This window comes from Triticum urartu, chromosome 4, assembly GCF_003073215.2.
Source record: "Triticum urartu cultivar G1812 chromosome 4, Tu2.1, whole genome shotgun sequence".
Classification (NCBI taxonomy): Eukaryota; Viridiplantae; Streptophyta; class Magnoliopsida; order Poales; family Poaceae; genus Triticum; species Triticum urartu.
The window spans coordinates 611407865-611426824 of NC_053025.1; the positions used below are offsets into that span (position 1 = coordinate 611407865).

At 47.2% G+C, this 18960-nt stretch overlaps 1 protein-coding gene across 1 annotated transcript; it reads right to left on the bottom strand.

Moving 5' to 3' along the window:
* Positions 1–1032: 1032 nt before the first annotated feature.
* Positions 1033–2620, bottom strand: LOC125554427 (stearoyl-[acyl-carrier-protein] 9-desaturase 5, chloroplastic-like). Its single transcript, XM_048717988.1, has 3 exons — positions 2489–2620; positions 1905–2412; positions 1033–1696 (listed from the first exon to the last, which is right to left on the bottom strand). Exons 1-3 carry the CDS (start codon positions 2593–2595, stop codon positions 1139–1141), a joined length of 1173 nt encoding a protein of 390 aa, XP_048573945.1. The 5' UTR covers positions 2596–2620; the 3' UTR covers positions 1033–1138.
* Positions 2621–18960: the final 16340 nt, after the last annotated feature.

Consider the following 18960-nt stretch of genomic DNA (forward strand, 5'->3'; position numbering starts at 1 on the left):
AATGTGAGCACTAGTGTCAAGTCTAGAATTTGAATCTTGTTGGATTGAGATACCACTGTCCTTCTAACCATCTAAACATGTTTTTTTTAGTTGAATGCAACCAGATCGCATATAGACCGATATCTATATCCAGTTTTCACATTGAAAAGGATATTCAAGTTTTTGGTCCAATAGAAAAGTAGAAAAAAAAGGATAGCAGAAATAGTAAATGGGCCGGGCTCAAAAGAGCAGCCGCCATAGAACAACGAAACCCAACCCTAATCTTACTCCTACCCTATAAAACAACGAAACCCAACCCTAATCCACTCAGCCTCCATGCCTCAGCCGCCAGCGTTCTGCCTCCCCTGACTTCACAACACACCCATCTCCTTGATCCCCATCACCGGCCTCCGAGCCCCACCTCCTCTCTCGGGCGCGTCTCGTACCTCTCGCGGTAGCAGGAGGAAGGAGCAACGGCAGAGGGGCGTCGAAACTAGTGCCCATTCTGGGGCAGAGGCGACGTACACGTGCGTCATTGTGATAAGGTACGTGGTCGAGAAAACAGGTGGCAGAAAACGTTCTTATATTATGAACGGGGAAAGTAGTATTCTATGCAAGAATTTAAGATTGATTTCTACGACCATATCGCAAAGCATTCTCAAGTTCACCTGCTGTTAATGCATATTGAGAATAGTCTTGCCTTATTTTTTAATAACCACGGTAATTGTCTTGTACATATCTCCCTTTTTACCGCTAAGATTTGTCTATATACAGGATTGCACTCATATTGTTCGAGACGATATCAATCAGAATAACAAGGGAATTTCGACGTTGGGGAAGATGAAGTAGACCAGGGACCTCACGCTCAAGAAGCGGTGAGGTGCCTGACCTACTTCATCTTCACCAACGAAGAGAACGGCGAATGCAACATTGACGGCTGCTTGCGCAGCAGAAAACTATCAAGGAGCTCAAGGAGACCACAATAAAAAAGAATACATAGAAGGATGTGTTCGTATAATTATGTCATTTTAAGCTTATTTGGCATATGGAGTGTAGATGTGTTTACAACTTTACATTACTCAACAATTATTACAGATTTTGAAGAGAAGTAGAAAGAAAGAGAATAGATATAATATACACTCGTGTCTTGAAATCTTACTCAAAGCTGCACTTGCCGGCCATAGATCCAGCTGAAAGGAACAACCGGCAACTGCTTCCCGCTCCCCTGAGCTCGCTCCACCAGCTTCCTAAACCTTGGTCCTAGGGAACAGAGGTAATCCTGAGCGCGCCGCCCTTCCCCGGACAACCCAGTGAGGCCGGCGACGTTCCACCTCTGGACCAGGAACTCGAGGATGTCGGCATAGTCCATGGCGGTGTAGACGCCAAGCCGCTGTGCCACCGCGCTGAAGTGCTCAAACAGGTTGTCCTCCTGCCCATCATACATCAGGTGGGCGGGCATCGTGATCTTCTTCATAATGCTGGCGAAGGCCAGGACCGTGTAGTCGGGATCGACCTCGAAGAGCTTCTCCACTATCTTGGTATAGGCAAGCTCATGGCGCCTTTCGTCGGCCGCGATGGTGCCACATATCTGGGCCAGCTTTTGGTCCCCGTACTTCCTGGCGTGCCTTGCAGTGTTGCCGTGAGATATGAAGGTTGCCCTCTCTTGGAAAGACGTGTAAATGAAAAACTCATAGGGATTGGCCTCGGTTTTTGGATCCTACAACAAGTAAGAATAACACAGGGTAGTTACAACAAACTGGATGCTGCTGAAGGTTGCCAACACATGGGATGAACGAAGTAATATCATTTTGACAATGACAAATTTGTGTTCCCTTCCCTTTATTTAAGTGAGCAATAAAACAATCAATCAAGGAAAATGGAAGCTCTGACAAAGAAGGGTGGCACAATCAGACACAAGTGCTTACCATTCCAGCACCAACCAAATACTGTATGGTCTTCTCCACCTGCCTCATATCAGCTCTCCCAGTGAGATAAATATACTTGTTCATGAGATCGCCGTGTCGGTTCTCCTCGGCCGTCCATGCCCTCGTCCAGACAGCCCAGCTGGTTGGGCTGCTGCCAGTCTCGTCGCGGACACCACCATCAAGGATATTGAGCATTTTCTGATAGGTAGGGAGTGCTTCCTCAGTGACCATGTCTCCAACCAGACATACCAAGTATTCATCGGGGATCTCCTCGGCTCGCTCCCTCAGCTCCTTGACTTCATCATAAAATCTATCCGAGGAAGGGTCTGGCAGGTAGTCCTGTGGCTGCCAGGATCTTTCAACCGGCTTCAAGAGCACCAGAATGTTGTCCTCTGCCCAACTGTTAAGCGAATCAAAAATCTCTCTCTTTTCAGGTGGCAATGAGTGGGCGACTCGGTCTCTGTGAGGCGCCTTGCGAGGACTGAAGGCCTTTCCGGGAACTCCATCCCTTGATATCCAAGACAAAGTAAAGGTCAATGAAAGGAAAAGATAGGCATATGAATCTTCCTTGGTTCAGAACTCACTTGGCCGTGGAAGCCATGGCCATCACCGTGATTTTGCTCCTCGGGCAAGAAGACCACAAAGGTGCTTGGGAGGCGCCGCGGGAAAGCAGGGATGCCATCAGATGCATAGTTGGACGTTTTCGACTACTGGGATGCTTGCACACTGAAATAGTGTGGTTCATGCTTGCAGGGTCCGTGGTTCAGAAGCTACAAATAGCCACCTCAGTACGCAACAACATATCCATGCTTATTGCATGCCTCCTGCTTGCACCTGCATCAAGAATGCATGATCAGAAGGTATTTGATCCAACCGGCTGTATAACTCTTGCTGAGAAAAATATTAGTACTTCTCCTTTTCTGCAAATTTGTTAACAAGCCACTTATCATAGTTTCACGTCAACGCATAATTTGTGTAATTGTGGACCGAATAATTAATTTTTGAAAAAAGGCATTTTTATTAACTCATAATGAAGGGGATAGAAAAGATAATGAGCATATATCCAGTCTCGGCCTGAGCATAGCTAGAATGGACACAACCAACACCAACACACAAAGAATCACGGGGGCAAGTAGGAAAGCCATGGAAGATCAACGCTATGCCTAGGCAGATAAAAACAAAAAAGGAAACAAAAAAAGAGCAACATTGATCCTTGTTGAGCAGTTGCAATCACTGAAAATGATGTAAGCACATAAGATCCAGACATAATAACGACGCAAGCTGAAAACCATAGACACACCAAGGAATAGCTAGTCACGGAGCCATTAATCGCAGAGGGAGAGAAGACGCCACCACCTGAATCCCATGCTTCCATCGCGAGTGTCTGTTAGTGGCAAGTTTAGGCACCCAATATACTACACTGCGAGCTATCAGTGCCCCGCTAAGGCCATGATTATCATCGGAAAATTACCACGCATTATCTTCTTAACGTGATGTTCGATAAAGGATCGCCGTCAACCCACGCCAAGGCTGGTCACAATGAAAGTATCATGCATACCAACTAAACATTTTTGTTCCGGTGACACACAATTAAACGAGGAAATAGATGATTGGGTATCATGACACGATACAGTATCATATTAAATAATGTACTACTATGTATCTTGCATGACAATAAATAAGGTCATCTATGATATCAACGTATGATATTATGCCTTATGAAGGGGTATCATACGATAGTATCATATGCATGATACTAGTATATGATACTTTCTACTGCGAGCAACCTAAGGATTAATGGAGGGGAGAGAGTGGGAGAGTTAATTTAATGCATGAGAGAGGGTGGAGGAGAGAGAGTAGCTATATCTAGATAGATATAGGGCTTAATTAATTGGCTAGATATATAAATGTGCAAAAATATGTGAAGAGTTTAAAAAAGGAACAAGGGGAAAGGAGGAAGGAGGGACTACAACAAGTTGTGCCCGGACCCTGCGCCTGCGCCACCTCCCCGGGGGGCGGCCGGGGCGGCTCCCCCCGCTCTCTTCTCCTCCCCCCTCCCCCGTGCCCCTCCCCCCCGCCGCCGCCGGCGAAGCCCTCGGATCTGGTCGAGCGGGCTGGCGGCGGCGGGTCCTCCCTTACCCCGCGCGCGCTCCTCCTGACCCGGGGTCAGGGCTGGCGGCGGGTGCCCCTCGGCTGACGGCAGCCTGGCGGTCTGGTGGCGGCTGGCGGCGGCCCGTCGCGGTGGTGGCGCCGTCCTTTGGCGGCGGGGCGGCCTGGTGGCGCAGGTTGGCCGGCGACGCGTCCACGGCCCAGGTCTGGGCCCTTAGGGCCCCATTTGGGTCCTAGCGGGCCGGTCCCCGGGCGCGGCCTCGTTGTCTGCGGCGTGGTGAGGAGGAGGAGCGGCTCGGATTTGGGGCGACGGCACCGAGGGCGTGCCGGCAGCAGCGCGAAGGCGGGAGCTTTACGGGCCCATGAGGGCTCGGCCGGGCATGTGGGCCCATGGGCCTGCTGTGCTCCTGCTATTGCGTCCGGACGGCTACCGTCACGGACGGTGGAGGTGGGGCCCTCCCGCGTGCCGACGGTGCCGATGCCCTTGTCCCGGCTCTGATTCTTCGTCGTGTTGTCCTCACTTCGCGGTGCCGTGGTGAGACGGCGGGGGGCCTCATGACCGCGTTGGCGCACGGTGGTGATTGGTTTGGCGGCAAGCTCCGGGGCGCCCGAGGTGCGGGTTGGGATCGGGGGAAACCCCTGTCGGCATGGCCAACACCGGCGCGGTGACGCCTATGGGTGCCACCCTATCTTCCGGGAGGGCGTCGGGGCTACCCTTCATCTCGCCTCGTCGTGCACCGGGGGAAACCCTTGGCAGCAGCGTCGTCATCGTCGCGATCCTTCTTGGAGGTGTTGATAGGTGCCGGCGCTTCGGAGTCTTGGAGTCTCACTACTAGGGAAAAGCCTATACACAGAATTTTACCAGTAGCGATGTACAAAATCAAGCGCTGCTGCTACTTAGTAGTAGCAGCGCGCGTAAATAAACCGCGCTACTGCTATGACTTTAGCAGTAGCACGTACTAGCGAAAAGCGCTGCTGCTATGTTTGAACTGGGCGTACATGGCTAGCCCAACCTAGCAGTAGCGCGTATAATTGCCCGACGCTACTGCTAATCTCCTTAGCTGCAGCGCGCTTACATGTAAAGCGTTGCTGCCAACGGAAATAAAATAAAGTGAAAAACAAGTAGAAAAGTAAATGAAAATGAAAGAAATAGAAAAAGGAGAAAGGGAAAAAATAAAATGTACAGAAAAATAAAAGAAAAAAGGGGGAAAAAGAAGAAAGGAATAGCAGTAGCGGGTTTCAGTAAACGCGCTATAGCTAACTTAGCTATAGCGCGTTTCCGGAAACGCGCTGCCGTTACGTTTCACTTAAACAGCGGTTCCCCCCCCCCCCCCCCCGGCCACCAATTCTTCCCCAAATCGTCCCTCGCCCTCGCCGCCGTCTCCTCACCGCCACCGCCCGAGGCCGCCCTCAGCCTCACCGCTGCCGTCCCTCGGCCGCCGCGCGCTCTTCCCACGCCGCCCCTGACCCCAGATTCAATGCCGGCCCCGCACCGACCTCAACGCCGCGCGGGACGCCGCCCCCGACCCTGACCTCAACGCAGCCCCCCGCCCCCCCCCCCCACCTCAACGCCGCCCCGGAGCCCCGACCATGACCTCGACGCCGCCTGCCCTCCCTCGGCGCAGGCCACCGAGGTGAGCACGCCTGCTCCTCCCTCTCCCCTACCTCTGCCTAGGGTTTCTACCTCCATCAAATTAGTAGGGTAATTAGGGCCAGTAGTCTTAGGTACTAATTAGTTAGTAAGAACTAGGTACTAATTAGGTACCTAAGAATATTTTTATTTATAGTAAGTTTATTTTTAGTAAGAACTAGTTGAATTAATAGAACTAGTTAGTAAGAACTTATTGCTATTTTTTTAGTTAAAGCAATTTTCCCGCATCGACGTGGATGATGCCTATCCCGCATCCTCGTCGTCGAGTCGGCGGAGGACGACACCTGCTTGACCAGATGGGCCATGTCCGGGACTGGGCTCCGCCGGGGTGGTACTGGGAGGCGCTACCTATCGGGGGCGTAGGTTGGTGAGGAGCCAGCCTGTCGTTGACCCGAACCTTCTTTGGTGGCGGTCGCGTGGGCCAGTGACGGTCCAGAGGCTGGAGGACTCCGCGGAGGTGGTGCGTCACTGTGTCAGTGAGGAGGACGCGCACGTCCGTCGCTACTTGTTTGCGTTGGAGCACAGGTTCTCCAATACCTGGCAGGTTCTCCAGGGATCTCACTGGAGCTATGATCCCATGATGGTTCCTTCTCTGTGGGTGTCCACCGCCCGCGCCGATACCCGTCGTGTGCTAGGGTTTTAGTTGTACTAGTGATGTTATATGTATGACACTATTCGGGATGTATTAGTGATAATATTCGACGATGTACGGACGCATGAGATGATTTACTTTTGCTTATTGAATGCATGCTAATTTGAGTCTTATAAGATATTTTGAAATGTATATCTTGTGTTGCTCAATATCCAAGTGGCCGGTCATGTTTGCAGGTTACACCTCCGAGTGGCCTATGTTTTGCCGAAGTGTTGATTCATTTCCGTTCCGGCAAATTTCAGGCGCTCGATATATCCTATTTTAGCAAAGGTCATGCCGGATTTTTCCGTGAATTTTGGCAAGACTTTTGCCAGAATATGTAGGAAATATCGAGTGCCCCGAATTTATGTGTTGAGTATCCTGGTAGTTGTCTTCTATCAATTTTCAATTAATGTTTTAACTATGAACATAGGAAATGTCTGACGACAAAAAGGATTTCGGTATTTGCAAATACTGCGAAGACGAGCGCGGCCTGTGCGACGGAATCTTCCTAGATGATGATAGGCACTTCAGCATCAAGCTGGACGAGAACTTCGAAGTGGATACAGTAAGTCACAACGACAAGTCTTTTTACGTAATTAAGCATGACATCTGCTTCATTTGCTTGAACTTATATTTTTTTTACTATTCTACTAGCGTATCCCCTGCCATGCAAGAGTTTTTGTATTGGATAAGATAGGTTTCAGTCATACTACGAAGGTAAAGAAAGTTTATTTGAAGACCGAGCATGGTTATATTTTCCACGCAAAATTATATAATTCAGACGACTACACCTATTTTGGATGCAAAACATGGCGAGCACTATGCAAGACTTATGCATTTCAGCCTGATATGGTTATCACCTTTGATATTCGTCCGGAAGATGATATTGAAGGTAATACCGACATCTGGGTCGATGTGCAGACGCCTCCAGTTACACCAAAATGTAAGTTTCTCAACCATATTTATGTCTTTGATATTGTTTATTCAAAAATAGTTGACAACTAATTTGTATTGTCAGCTTATTTCGGTGCAAGCAAACATGTCCAGCGCTTGGTAGACAGGACCTACTACTGTCCCGGGGCTGAACTAAACTGCGAGGAGCTAAGTCATTATGTTTCATGGCTTAAGGATCTTGATACCGTCAAGACAAATTTTCTTCCTGGACTTAGAAATCTTAGTACTGAAAACGTGCGACCAATAGTGTTCGTCATGAATTACGGTCACATCTATTTAGGAAGGATGGTAAGATTTTTACTATTTGTCCTTAGTGCATCTTTTCCATACATTATTTATGAAGCTAAACTTCATTGCTAAGTATGTGACCATACGATGTTCTTCAACAGGGACTCCCGATGAATGTTGTGCCTTATGGGATCGAGACTAAAGGTACCATGAGTATTATTAGCTTACGGCCAAGATATCCTACATGTTACTTTAGTGCATTCAAGATCAGCGATGAATGCTTAATAGTGCAAGACTAGACCAGATATGTGATGGGGAGCGCAGACAAGTACTAGGGGGCAGCTGTAACGCCCTCGATGCGGCTATATCTCCCACGTGTCGAAGCATGACTTAGAGACATAACCGCATTGAAAGCAATGTCGCAAGTGAGGTAATCTTCACACAACCCATGTAATACAATAGGGGAAAAGATATGCGTAGTTGGCTTACAATCGCCACTTCACACAATTACATGAATAAAGCATTACATCATTCAAATACAATCAAGGTCCGGCTACGGAACCAAAATAAAAGAAGAACCCTAAATGCGACAAGGTCCCCGATCGACCCCAACTGGGCTCCACTACTAATCAACTAGAACGAAACAACATAAAAGAAAAGATCTTCATTGAGCTCCTCCTGAGCTTGGTTGCATCACCTGCTCGGCAACATCGGCACCTGCAAGCTGGTTTTGGAAGTATCTGTGAGTCACGGGGACTCAGCAATCTCGCACCCTCACGATCAAGACTATTTAAGCTTATGGGTAAGGTAAAGGTATTAGGTGGAGCTGCAGCAAGCGACTAGCATATATGGTGGCTAAACATACGCAAACGAGAGCGAGAAGAGAAGGCAAAGCGCGATCGATAAACGATGATCAAGAAGTGATCCTAGAACAACCTACGTCAATCATAACTCCAACACCGTGTTCACTTCTCGGACTCCGCCGGAAAGAGACCATCACGGTTACACATGCGGTTGATGCATTTTAATTAAGGTCAACTTCAGGTTTTCTACAACCGGACATTAACAAATTCCCATCTGCCCATAACCGCAGGCACGGCTTTCGAAAGTTCAAATCCCTGCAGGGGTGTCCCAACTTAGCCCATCACAAGCTCTCACGGTCAACGAAGGATATTCCTTCTAGCGGGAAGACCCGATCAGACTCGGAATCCCGGTTACAAGACATTTCGACAATGGTAAAACAAGACCAGCAAAGCCACCCAGATGTGCCGACAAATCCCGATAGGAGCTGCACATATCTCGTTCTCAGGGCACACCGGATGAGCCAGACGTCGGGTGGGCCAGTCCAGAGTTGCCCCTGGTAGCTCCAGACATCGCTCAGTTGGACCAACACTCAGAGGAGCACTGGCCAGGGGGGGTTAAAATAAAGATGACCCTTGGGCTGGCCTAACCCAAGGGAAAGAAAAGGCTAGGCGGCGAATGATAAAACCAATGTTGGGCCTTGCTGGAGGAGTTTTATTCAAGGCGAACTGTCAAGGGGTCCCCATTATAACCCAACCGCGTAAGGAACGCAAAAATCCGGGAACATAACACCGATATGACAGAAACTAGGGCGGCAAGAGTGGAACAAAACACCAGGCATAAGGCCGAGCCTTCCACCCTTTACCAAGTATATAGATGCATTAATTAAATAAGATATATTGTGATATCCCAACAAGTAAACATGTTCCAACAAGGAACAACATCTCCATGTTCCAACAAGGAACAAACTTCAATCTTCACCTGCAACTAACAACGCTATAAGAGGGGCTGAGCAAAGCGGTAACATAGCCAATCAACGGTTTGCTAGGACAAGGTGGGTTAGAGGCTTGGTTCAACAATATAGGAGGCATGATAAGCAAGTGGTAGGTATCGCAGCATAGGCATAGCGAAAGAGCGAGCAACTAAGCAAGCAAAGATAGAAGTGATTTCGAGGGTATGGTCATCTTGCCTGAAATCCCGCAAGGAAGAAGAACGAGTCCATGAAGAAGACAAACGAACGCAGACGAACGGGTCCTCACAAACGCGAGGTTACCGGAACCAACCCGAAGAAGCAAACATCGGAAAGAAGCACACAACATAGTAAACAACCAACACATGAACATGGTATGATATGCGGGATGCGATATGCGATGCATATGCAAGATTTGACAAGGAATGAATGAATCCTGGCCTCAACTTGGAAATCCAAGTGTGCCACTGGAAAGATGAGATGAAATCGCTTGAAAACGATATAAAGAACGCCGGAATCGGAGTTACGGTTTGGAAATGGCAAGCAATTCAAATATGGCGCCGGTCTACGATATACAGCAAGTAGCCATCTAAATGCATCAAGATAATAATGCTACAGCACTCCAACATGGCAACAAAATACATGGCAGGGATCCACTCATGATGCTTAACAAAAGACTAGCACTGAGCTACGTCCAAATCATCCATTAACAGGCTCAAACAAGCATGGCAAAAATGCAAACGGTAAACAGATTTTAGACTTAGTGAAATTAACACAAGCCTGAAATTTCAGATCAGGTAGCACACTTTGGAGCATGAAAACTATATGCTACAGGACCTAAACATGGCAAAGTAAAGCATGGCATGGATCTACTCAAAGAGCTTAACAAAAGTCCCTTAGTGACCTTGAGCCAAAAGGGATCGGAAAAAACATTTGCAAGCATGTGAACATGGCAAAAAACATAATCAGATCATAGACTTGGTGAAAACTGGAGCATGCTGAAACAGATATCAAGTAGGCATGTTTACGAGCTCGATGCACTCACTACAGAGCAAGTCATGACAATCTAAGCATACACCCATCAAGAATACACAAACTACAAGCTAGACATGGCAAGAACAATAACATAGCATGCACGGATCAACTACAATATCCTCGGCAAAATTGCTAACAAGTAGACAATCTGACCAGATTCACGAAATAGCAAAAGTAGAGCTCGATTGACTCAAGCTAGGGTGCTCCATAATTGCAAACAAAGACATGGATGGATATAGCACTACAAGATTAACAAAACATCCTTACTGATCATCCTCAAAAGAGGCACGGATCACTAGGAAACAACAAGAACATATGGCATATGAAATAAACAGATCAAGGACTTAGTGGAATTGCTAAGTCCCTGAAATCAGCATTAACGAATGCACTACTTTGCAAGCTTGTTCTAGTCACCACACACATCACAAAAATACATGGATGACACCTCTGGAAAGATGACAAAGCATATAACAAAACTCATGTAGAGCTCAGGGGCATATCATGCACACAATAATCATGGTAAAAATGACAAATAGCTATTTGGTGCAGCAGATCTGACAATTAACTCAAATAGCTCTCTTCCAACAGCATTTCGGGCATCAAGATGAGCTCAAATGAAAATGATGCAATGAGATGAAACGATGTACTCTCTGAGTCAAATGTTTTGATATGCTACACGCCCAAAACGGAGTTACGGATGCGGAGTTACGACATGATGAAGATGGGCATATGAAACATGGAAAACTCGGGGACTTGATCTAGGGTTTGTGCACGTTCTTCGAAGTTCGTCGGGTGAGCTCGCCAGAAGATCGCCGGAAAACGCGAGGAGACGGCGAGAGCTGAGGGAGAAGGCCGGAGACGAGGGGGGGCTCCCCGAATCCGGGCCGGCGTCGAGGGCACGGTCGGATGGGGTCGGCGACGTCGGCTGCGCGGTGGTGGAGCGCTCCGGCAAGCGGCGGCCGGAGCAGCGGCGAGCTAGCGCGGGGCGGCGGCGCTAGGCGTCGGAGGAGCAAGGGCGGCGGCGGCGCCGTGGGTCGGAGGCGCGCGCGGGGCAAAGGAAGCAGACGGCGGCGCGACGAGGTTGGCGGGGCGCGGCGGAGGTCGGCGGCAAGCTTGTGGTGCGGTGGCGGCGGCCGGACGGCGAGGGCGGCGGCGGCGCACGGCGGGGCAGAGCGGGTTGGGCGGCGGCGAGATCCGGGCCCGGGCGGGCCCGCGATGGGCTTCCCCGGGCCACGCGGTGGAGGAGGGAGGCAGCGCCACATGGCGGCTCGCGAGTGGAGGAGGGAGGCGGCGGTGACGACGTGGCACACTCCTATTGGTCGGGCGACGTGGCAGTGCAGCGGTGGACATGTCCGGCTCCGCCCGGACGTGTCCGGCGGCGCGGTGGAGAAGCGGCTAGGGTTTAGACTGCGAAAAATTCAGGGAGGCACACATATATATAGGTAGAGGGAGCTAGGAGAGTCCAAATGGGGTGCGGTTTTCGGCCACGCGATCGTGATTGAACGACCGAGATGATGGAAGGGGTTTTGGTCCAAAATGGAGGGGTGTTGGGCTGCAACACACACGAGGACTTTGCGGTCCCTCGGTTAACTGTTGGAGCATCAAACGAAGTCCAAATGGTACGAAACTTGACAGGCGGTCTACCGGTAGTAAACCAATGCCGCTTGGCAAGTCTCGGTCCAATCCGAAAATGTTTAATCCCCACACATGAAAGAAAGGTAGAAATGACCACCGGGTGATATAGAAGCGCCGGATTGCAAAACGGACAAAGGGGAAAATGCTCGGATGCATGAGACGAACATGTATGCAAATGAAATGCACATGATGACATGATATGCAATGCATGACACGCAAGCAAAGACAAGGCAACAACAGCGAATAACTGGAGGACACCTGGCACATCGGTCTCGGGGCGTTACAGCAGCAAACAGATGTGCTACCCAAAATTAGGAGACAGGTTCATCTGCATGCTCCAACTTGATCAAGGAGGAGAGCTACACATGTTTTATGTTGTTTTACCTAAGAGAGAGCAGCAGGAGTGATTAGCTAGAAATGAGTTTGAGGATGATGATGTGCTACACTATTACTATGATGATAAAATAGCTAGTGTTGGTGGTAATGACTGATGATTATTATTAGCTAGTGTTAGTGGTGATTAAATAAATATTGTTGGTGCTAATGATTATGATGATGATTAAATAGCTTGTGCTGACAGATTAGATTCAAGTGGAGGCAACATGTGGTGCACATCGAAAGTACTACTAGTCCAAACTAGATCAAGTTTGGATTAGTAGTATACTTTTGACATGCACCACATATTGCCTCCACTTGAACCTAATCCACCTTCATTTGACACACTGTTATGGACATAATGATGTAAACCTCATAACTGGTATTGTACCAATATTTGTACGATGGCGCATAAATACACTAAAATTAAAAAACAAAAAAACAATACTAGTAGCGATGGAAAGAAAACACGCTGCCAGTAGTTACATTAGCAGCAACGTGGGAGTGAACAAGCGCTGCAGCTATTTGTCCTAGCAGTAGCGCGTGCGGCACGCGTTACTGCTAAGCAATAGCTGTAGCACCTTATTAGTAGCGCGCCTACCCGCGCTAGTAGTGAGCACAAAACCAGCGCTACTGCTAGGGTTTTCCCTAGTAGTGTCTAGTGGAAGATCCCGGTGGGCGCTGCGATCGCGAGGCTTCTTCGTTTTTGTTGATCCGCCGTTGTCGGCATTTGTTTCTTTTGCTTTTCTCTTTCGTTTTTTTGGGCGTGACTATGCTGCTTCCGCCCCAGCACCTATCCATGTATGGTTCGGTTGGTTGCTTTGTATACAAAGCGGGGGGAAACTCTTTTTCGATAAAGGAGGAAGGAGGGGAAGGAGGCTCACATATGTACAATGAGCTAAGCACATTTATTGATCATAGCTATTAGTAATGTGAAAGACATGCCACACGCCACTAAGAAGCCACTAGTGGCGGCCCAGACAAAGGACACACCACAAGTAAGTGGGACCAAGAAGCTAACCTGACAAAAATTACTAGTATGCACACCCTAAACACACACGCCACTACTAATGTAAGTACTAGTGGCGTATTTATGGCAAACCACTAGTAAGTGGGGCCTAGAAGCCGGCTAGGCAGATATTACTAGTGGCACCTGGAAGCCACACGCCACTAGTTATTTCTGTCGAACCCGCTTCTTGGTGGAATTTACTAGTGGTGTGCCCTGACCGGCCGCACGCCACTGGTATTTTGGTCAGACCAGCGTCACGCGTATTTACTCCTATAAGGGGTTTCCGTAATATATATCTGCAGTGCACATATAGTGACCAAAGGGAATTTCTGCTCCCACTCCACACTATCCAGAACTCGGTCCATCTTTCCATAAGTCAGTGTCCGAAAATAGTTTGCCCAGGTGAATTGGTGACCCGAGAGTATTGATTCCCTCAATAATAAACTTTCAATAATGGCGATGAAAATAAGTCACTTAGAACCAAAGTTGCCATTGTTCTTTTCCTCGCATCATCCGATAATGTTGACATCCCCACTCACCACCATGGGTAATGATTCCAGACCATATATATGGAGTAACTTGGAGAAGAAGGCGGGCTTGAGCTTCGGCTGAGCAACACCATTGAGCACCACTAAGTCCAGTCGAACCCATCCTCCTTAGACCATATGTGGAACTTTGAAGCAGAAGTCACCTACTTCTGTTTCCCAGGCGTCTAAAGAGGTCCGATTAACACAAGCAAGATGACACTCAACGTACCTCCCATGTGGCAATAGACGGTACCATGCAAAATGAGGGCCGCCACAGGCGGCTTAAAAAGTGGAGCAGAAAATTTGCCGGAGTGGGGCGTCGGCCGGAGTTGGGCGGCGGCCGTCGGAGTGGATCATTGGCCGAACCATAGCGGAGCAGTTATTGGGACCAAGGAAGGAGGGTGGTGCCAGAGGGAGGAGCGACGCGGGGGCCCTACCCGCCGCCCATGTAGCCTCGCTGGAGAAAGCAGCGTCGAGGAGCAGGGCAGATGGGACCGGCTGCAGCTCAGAGGAGGAACCCTACCGTTGCATGCAGGGGTTCGAGGTAGAGGGAAAGGGGAGAGGAGATGCGAGCGCGGGGGGGACGCTTGCGCGTGTTTTTTGCGTGGGTGTCGGGTGTGACGCGAGCCTAAGCAGTGGAATCTTTAATGTAATATGGGAAAACAACAGACTCAGTTCGCTATACACCTTTAATTTTAAGTGAACTTCTATGGGAAGCACCCCTACCCCCAGCCTTTTCTCATTGTGAAGGAATGGGTGGTAGAAATAAGTTAAGCCCATAACTCAAAAACTAGTTCTTTTGATATTTTATGGCATAATTTGACAATAAGTTCACGAAAGCTGGAAAAAGTTGGCCCTGAACGTGCAATTCACTTGTGCATGCAATGATGAATCACTCATGCTTGCTATAGTGTAGATTTAGGCATCATACATAGCATAACCTAATACATGTGTATTTCATTATAGAATCTGAAATATGCAATGTATATGCTAGTTCATACATTGCACATGATGTTTACAGGCCTCCTAAATCTGATCAGTCAAGTGATGGTATTTAGGCCTCCTTTTATGCTTGTTTTCTTGGTATATAATTCAGTGGTGTGAAGAATTTGCTCACACACGTGTTCAATTGCTTGTTTGTATCACCCAGTCATACTAGAACTTCTTGCTTTGATTATTTATTGTTCATGATCTAACCGAGCTTGTCAGTGATTTAAACACTATTTGCTGCTGTAGTGGGGGCTTGTATAACCCAGGTGACATAAAAGGTTTGCCTATCCACTAAACTAGGCTCCCCAAGAGTAGAAGTCCAGTTCACAAAGGTACGCCTAGTTTATACATAGCACACACTTAGTAAATGCTCATTTGAGTGTGTGTGCAACAGATTTGTCATGTTTTATTATGTGGTCTCACCGTGTTATAAACTCATTCTTTGGTATTGCCCAAAGACTGGATAGTATGCATATTTATCTTCCATGTAAGGAGACCTATAACTAGTTTGTGTCATCATGCAGAGGGGTGCAACGAAGCAAAGATTCAGGATTTCGAAGTACATGATGTTAGGCACAACTTTAAGGAGCCTTGCAAGAGAAGGAGGTGGAGCGTGGAGCCTGTACAACGTTATGGTAAGTCACTGCATGGCTGACATTGTGCTTGCGTAGGGTTCTTCATGTGTAACCCAGTCATTGGGCCATTGATTAATACTCCCTCCGCAAAGTATTATAAGATGTTCTAACTTTTTTCTAAATCAAATGTATATAAACACATTTTAGTGTGTCCGTTCACTCATTTCAGTCCGAATGTAGTCTATATTTAAATATCTAAAACATATTATAATAATGAACAGAGTGAGAAACTCCTTCCTACTATGGTAGAGATCTTGATGTCATAAATATCATAACCAAACGCATGTTCACTTCATTACCGTCCCTATCATTAATAGGATCTTGAGTAGATACTAGTCGAGATACTTCATAGGAGGCGAACAATGTCACATTACTTCTTCAATTATATAGAAGATACATTAGTTGATTCTAATGTAGCCAGACCAAGGATGTTATTGAGGCGTGCATATATGCATGCTGCCAACACAACACTTCAATTGCTTGTTTGCTTCAGGCATAGTTAAATTGCTCGTTTCAATTGTTTTATTTGTCTTGCAGTTAATGAGACGCCCAAACAATGTTGCCTGATGTAGGGTACTTGTATAACTATTAGTTGATGTAATTAAGGGTCTTACCATTTCATTACTTTGGCAAAGTGTGCCTGAAGCTTTGAAATCAATTAACCAACTATTACTGCATGAGGCTCATAATCTAGTTTATATGAGGCCCACAATCTAAAACTACTCTCTTACACACAACAGTTTAATTGCTTGTTTCTTTGAGGCATATTTATTTGCTGGTTTCAATGAGCCATACTGTCGTGGAATTGTCACGGCAGATGTCCTTAGTGTCAGGACTTAGTCGTGAGGCCAACGCATCTATGTGATAGCTTGAGAGGGGTTGAGCGGGACGAGAGACGCGTTGTTTTACCCAGGTTCGGCCCCTCACGGTGGAGGTAAAAGCCTACATCCTGCTTCATTGATATTGATGATGATGACCACGGTTACAAGAATGCTCTATCTCGAGAGCTATTGTCTAAACCTAACTTGTCCAACTTGTGGAACTTGTGAATCTTGTCCCTCTTGGGGTGCCCTGCCCCTCCTTATATATGTTGAAGGGGCTGTTTACATGACTAGTCCTATTAGGATTAGGATTACTCTATTAGAAGTGGAGTCCTAGTCTTGCTTCCTTTGTAAGGGAATATTCTTTGTGCTTTCCTCATAAACCGGCCCACCATTAAACGTGAACCGGCCTTCTGGGCCATGGGCCTCGTCATCCATCTGACCCGCCCGCCGGGTTACTAATGAGCCGCCAAGACCGGACGGGTAGCCCGTGAACCACCAAGCTCCGGGCGGGTTACCAGTGAGTCATCCAGTCCGGCCGGTTTATACTTCCGGCCGGTTTACGCCACGGGGTATATCCCCGACACATACAGTATTTTGTTTATCTGTCAGCAATTGATTGAGTTGGCTAATGATCGCACAGTTTTTCTTGATGTAATAGGTTTGTATGTATTCCTCTGCAGTTCATTATGCTCCATAAGACTCTTTTGAAATATGTCACTCAATGTTCCAGCTAATTAATGCGAGCTACACAATGGCTAACTGCTTACTTACTTATATGCAAGATATATTTAATATTCAGTAGCTGTGTGTGTTCTAAATTGGTAACATGTCAGTGTTTTGGATTTGGCTCCAACATCCTCCTCCTTTGGTGAGTGAAGTGAGATTTTTGTATGCGTGTTGCACAGACTACCATCTTTATAATTTTTAAAATGTCACCTGCTTATGCTTCATGACATGTACATTATTGTTAGTCATGTTCACCATGTATAAGTTAGTCTGCGTTGCTCACCTCACTATTATAACTATGTTTTTTCCTAGTCATGTGTACTTACAAAAACATTTCAGGATAAATTGACATCAACACAAAGTTCCCAGAGTAGTGCGGCATGGTCGTTACCAAATGATTATGGATTGGAATTGGAATGTGCTAATGTTCTAGAGCATCTACAAGAGGCGGCAAAACAGTGTGCATATGCGTTCCAAGATGCAATCAACATATTGAGAAGGAAGACGCATGAATCAGATGCATGAGTCAACGAAATGAAATAAGTGACTGAGGAAACCAGAAAGAAAGTTGAGATTGTGGAGACTGAAGTTTGTGCTATCTGAATCCGGCCAATCCTATTTTCTGAAGTGATCATAGTTCTAATGGTAAGTTGTCTTGATGCGCGTCCATGATGTCACACATGATGTATGAGGTGTATGTGCCTAGTGTATGTAATTTGTTGTGTGATTGCACTTTATTATCAGTTGTGGTGAACTTTGATGTCCAGTGAATGTAATCTGACGTAATTTCTTTATTGTATAGTGTAGGATTAATTTTTTTATTGTATAGTGTAGGATTATTCTTCGTTTCTATGCCTTAATTTTTTATTGTATAGTGTAGGTTTTTTGTGAGGGGATTATATAGAGTAGGATAATTCTTTGTTAGTGTATATGGAATTGTTGAACTGGGGGCCAATAGGACAAAATGTTACCGGGACACCATCGAAACAAAACAAAATTGGGTAGTCATAGCGGGTCGTTAATGGGTCGACCTACTAATAATAAGTGGATCCTAATCTACCTGGCCCCATAATGGCTCGGATGGTCCAAACTGTTCTTAACTAGGCCCATAACGTTCATGGGCCATCACGTGGCAGAAATGATTGTGGGCTCGAATGTGGGCCCATCCTAAAAAGTCCTCTTAATAGGCCATAATAAACATCGGGCCTTATTTGGCCCATACAGAGTACAGTCCGTTAACAAGCCGATACGCGACTCAGACTTTAGTTGAGCCAAAACATAACTGAGACCTTAATGGGCCAAAATTAAGATTAGGCCTGTAATATGGCATAGAGCCCACAGGCCATTAGCATGCCAAATTCTATCTCAGGTTAGAGGGCCCAATTAATAAGCAGACTGTTAACATGCCGAAATCTAACTCTTGCCATAAATGGGCCGTTAAATGAGCCCACAGACGTACTACACTGTCCTTCAACGGGCTGGAAGTGAGAACGGGCCAGAATCATGCCATGGTGAGCGTGGGCTGTTAAGAGGCTGGGTGTTACATCGGACGACAAATGGCCCAAGTGAAGCATCAATTGTTAACAGGTCGAAAGTCTGCCCGGGCTGGAATTGGCCCAACTCTAGGATGGGCCCGTAACAGGCTGAAAGACCCACATCACAGAAGATGGGCCAATTCCTCCACGGGCTGCTAACAGGCCGAAAGCACACCAAGTCGTAGTTTGGCCCATATACATAGCGGTTGTTAATGGGTCGAAACTGCCGACGGGCCATGTGCAAGCAGGCCGTTAGTGGGCCGGGCCGCTAACTTTTCCTGAAATCTTGTGGGCCAGCCTTTTTAAGTAAACGGGCCATTGTTGGGCCATGCCACATGTCTTATTTTCATTGGCAGGTATTGTCCTTTCGACGTGTGACACCTATCGCAACGTAGAGTTGATACGTGGTTCCGTTAGC

Bases quoted from the DNA above. Each gene is read 5' to 3' on its own strand.
- LOC125554427 (XM_048717988.1), bottom strand. From the start codon at position 2,595: ATGCATCTGATGGCATCCCTGCTTTCCCGCGGCGCCTCCCAAGCACCT. The intron at 2,413-2,488 runs GTGAGTTCTGAA...TTGGATATCAAG, and splicing joins GCCATGGCTTCCACGGCCAA to GGATGGAGTTCCCGGAAAGG. The intron at 1,697-1,904 runs GTAAGCACTTGT...TACTTGTTGTAG, and splicing joins ATTTGGTTGGTGCTGGAATG to GATCCAAAAACCGAGGCCAA.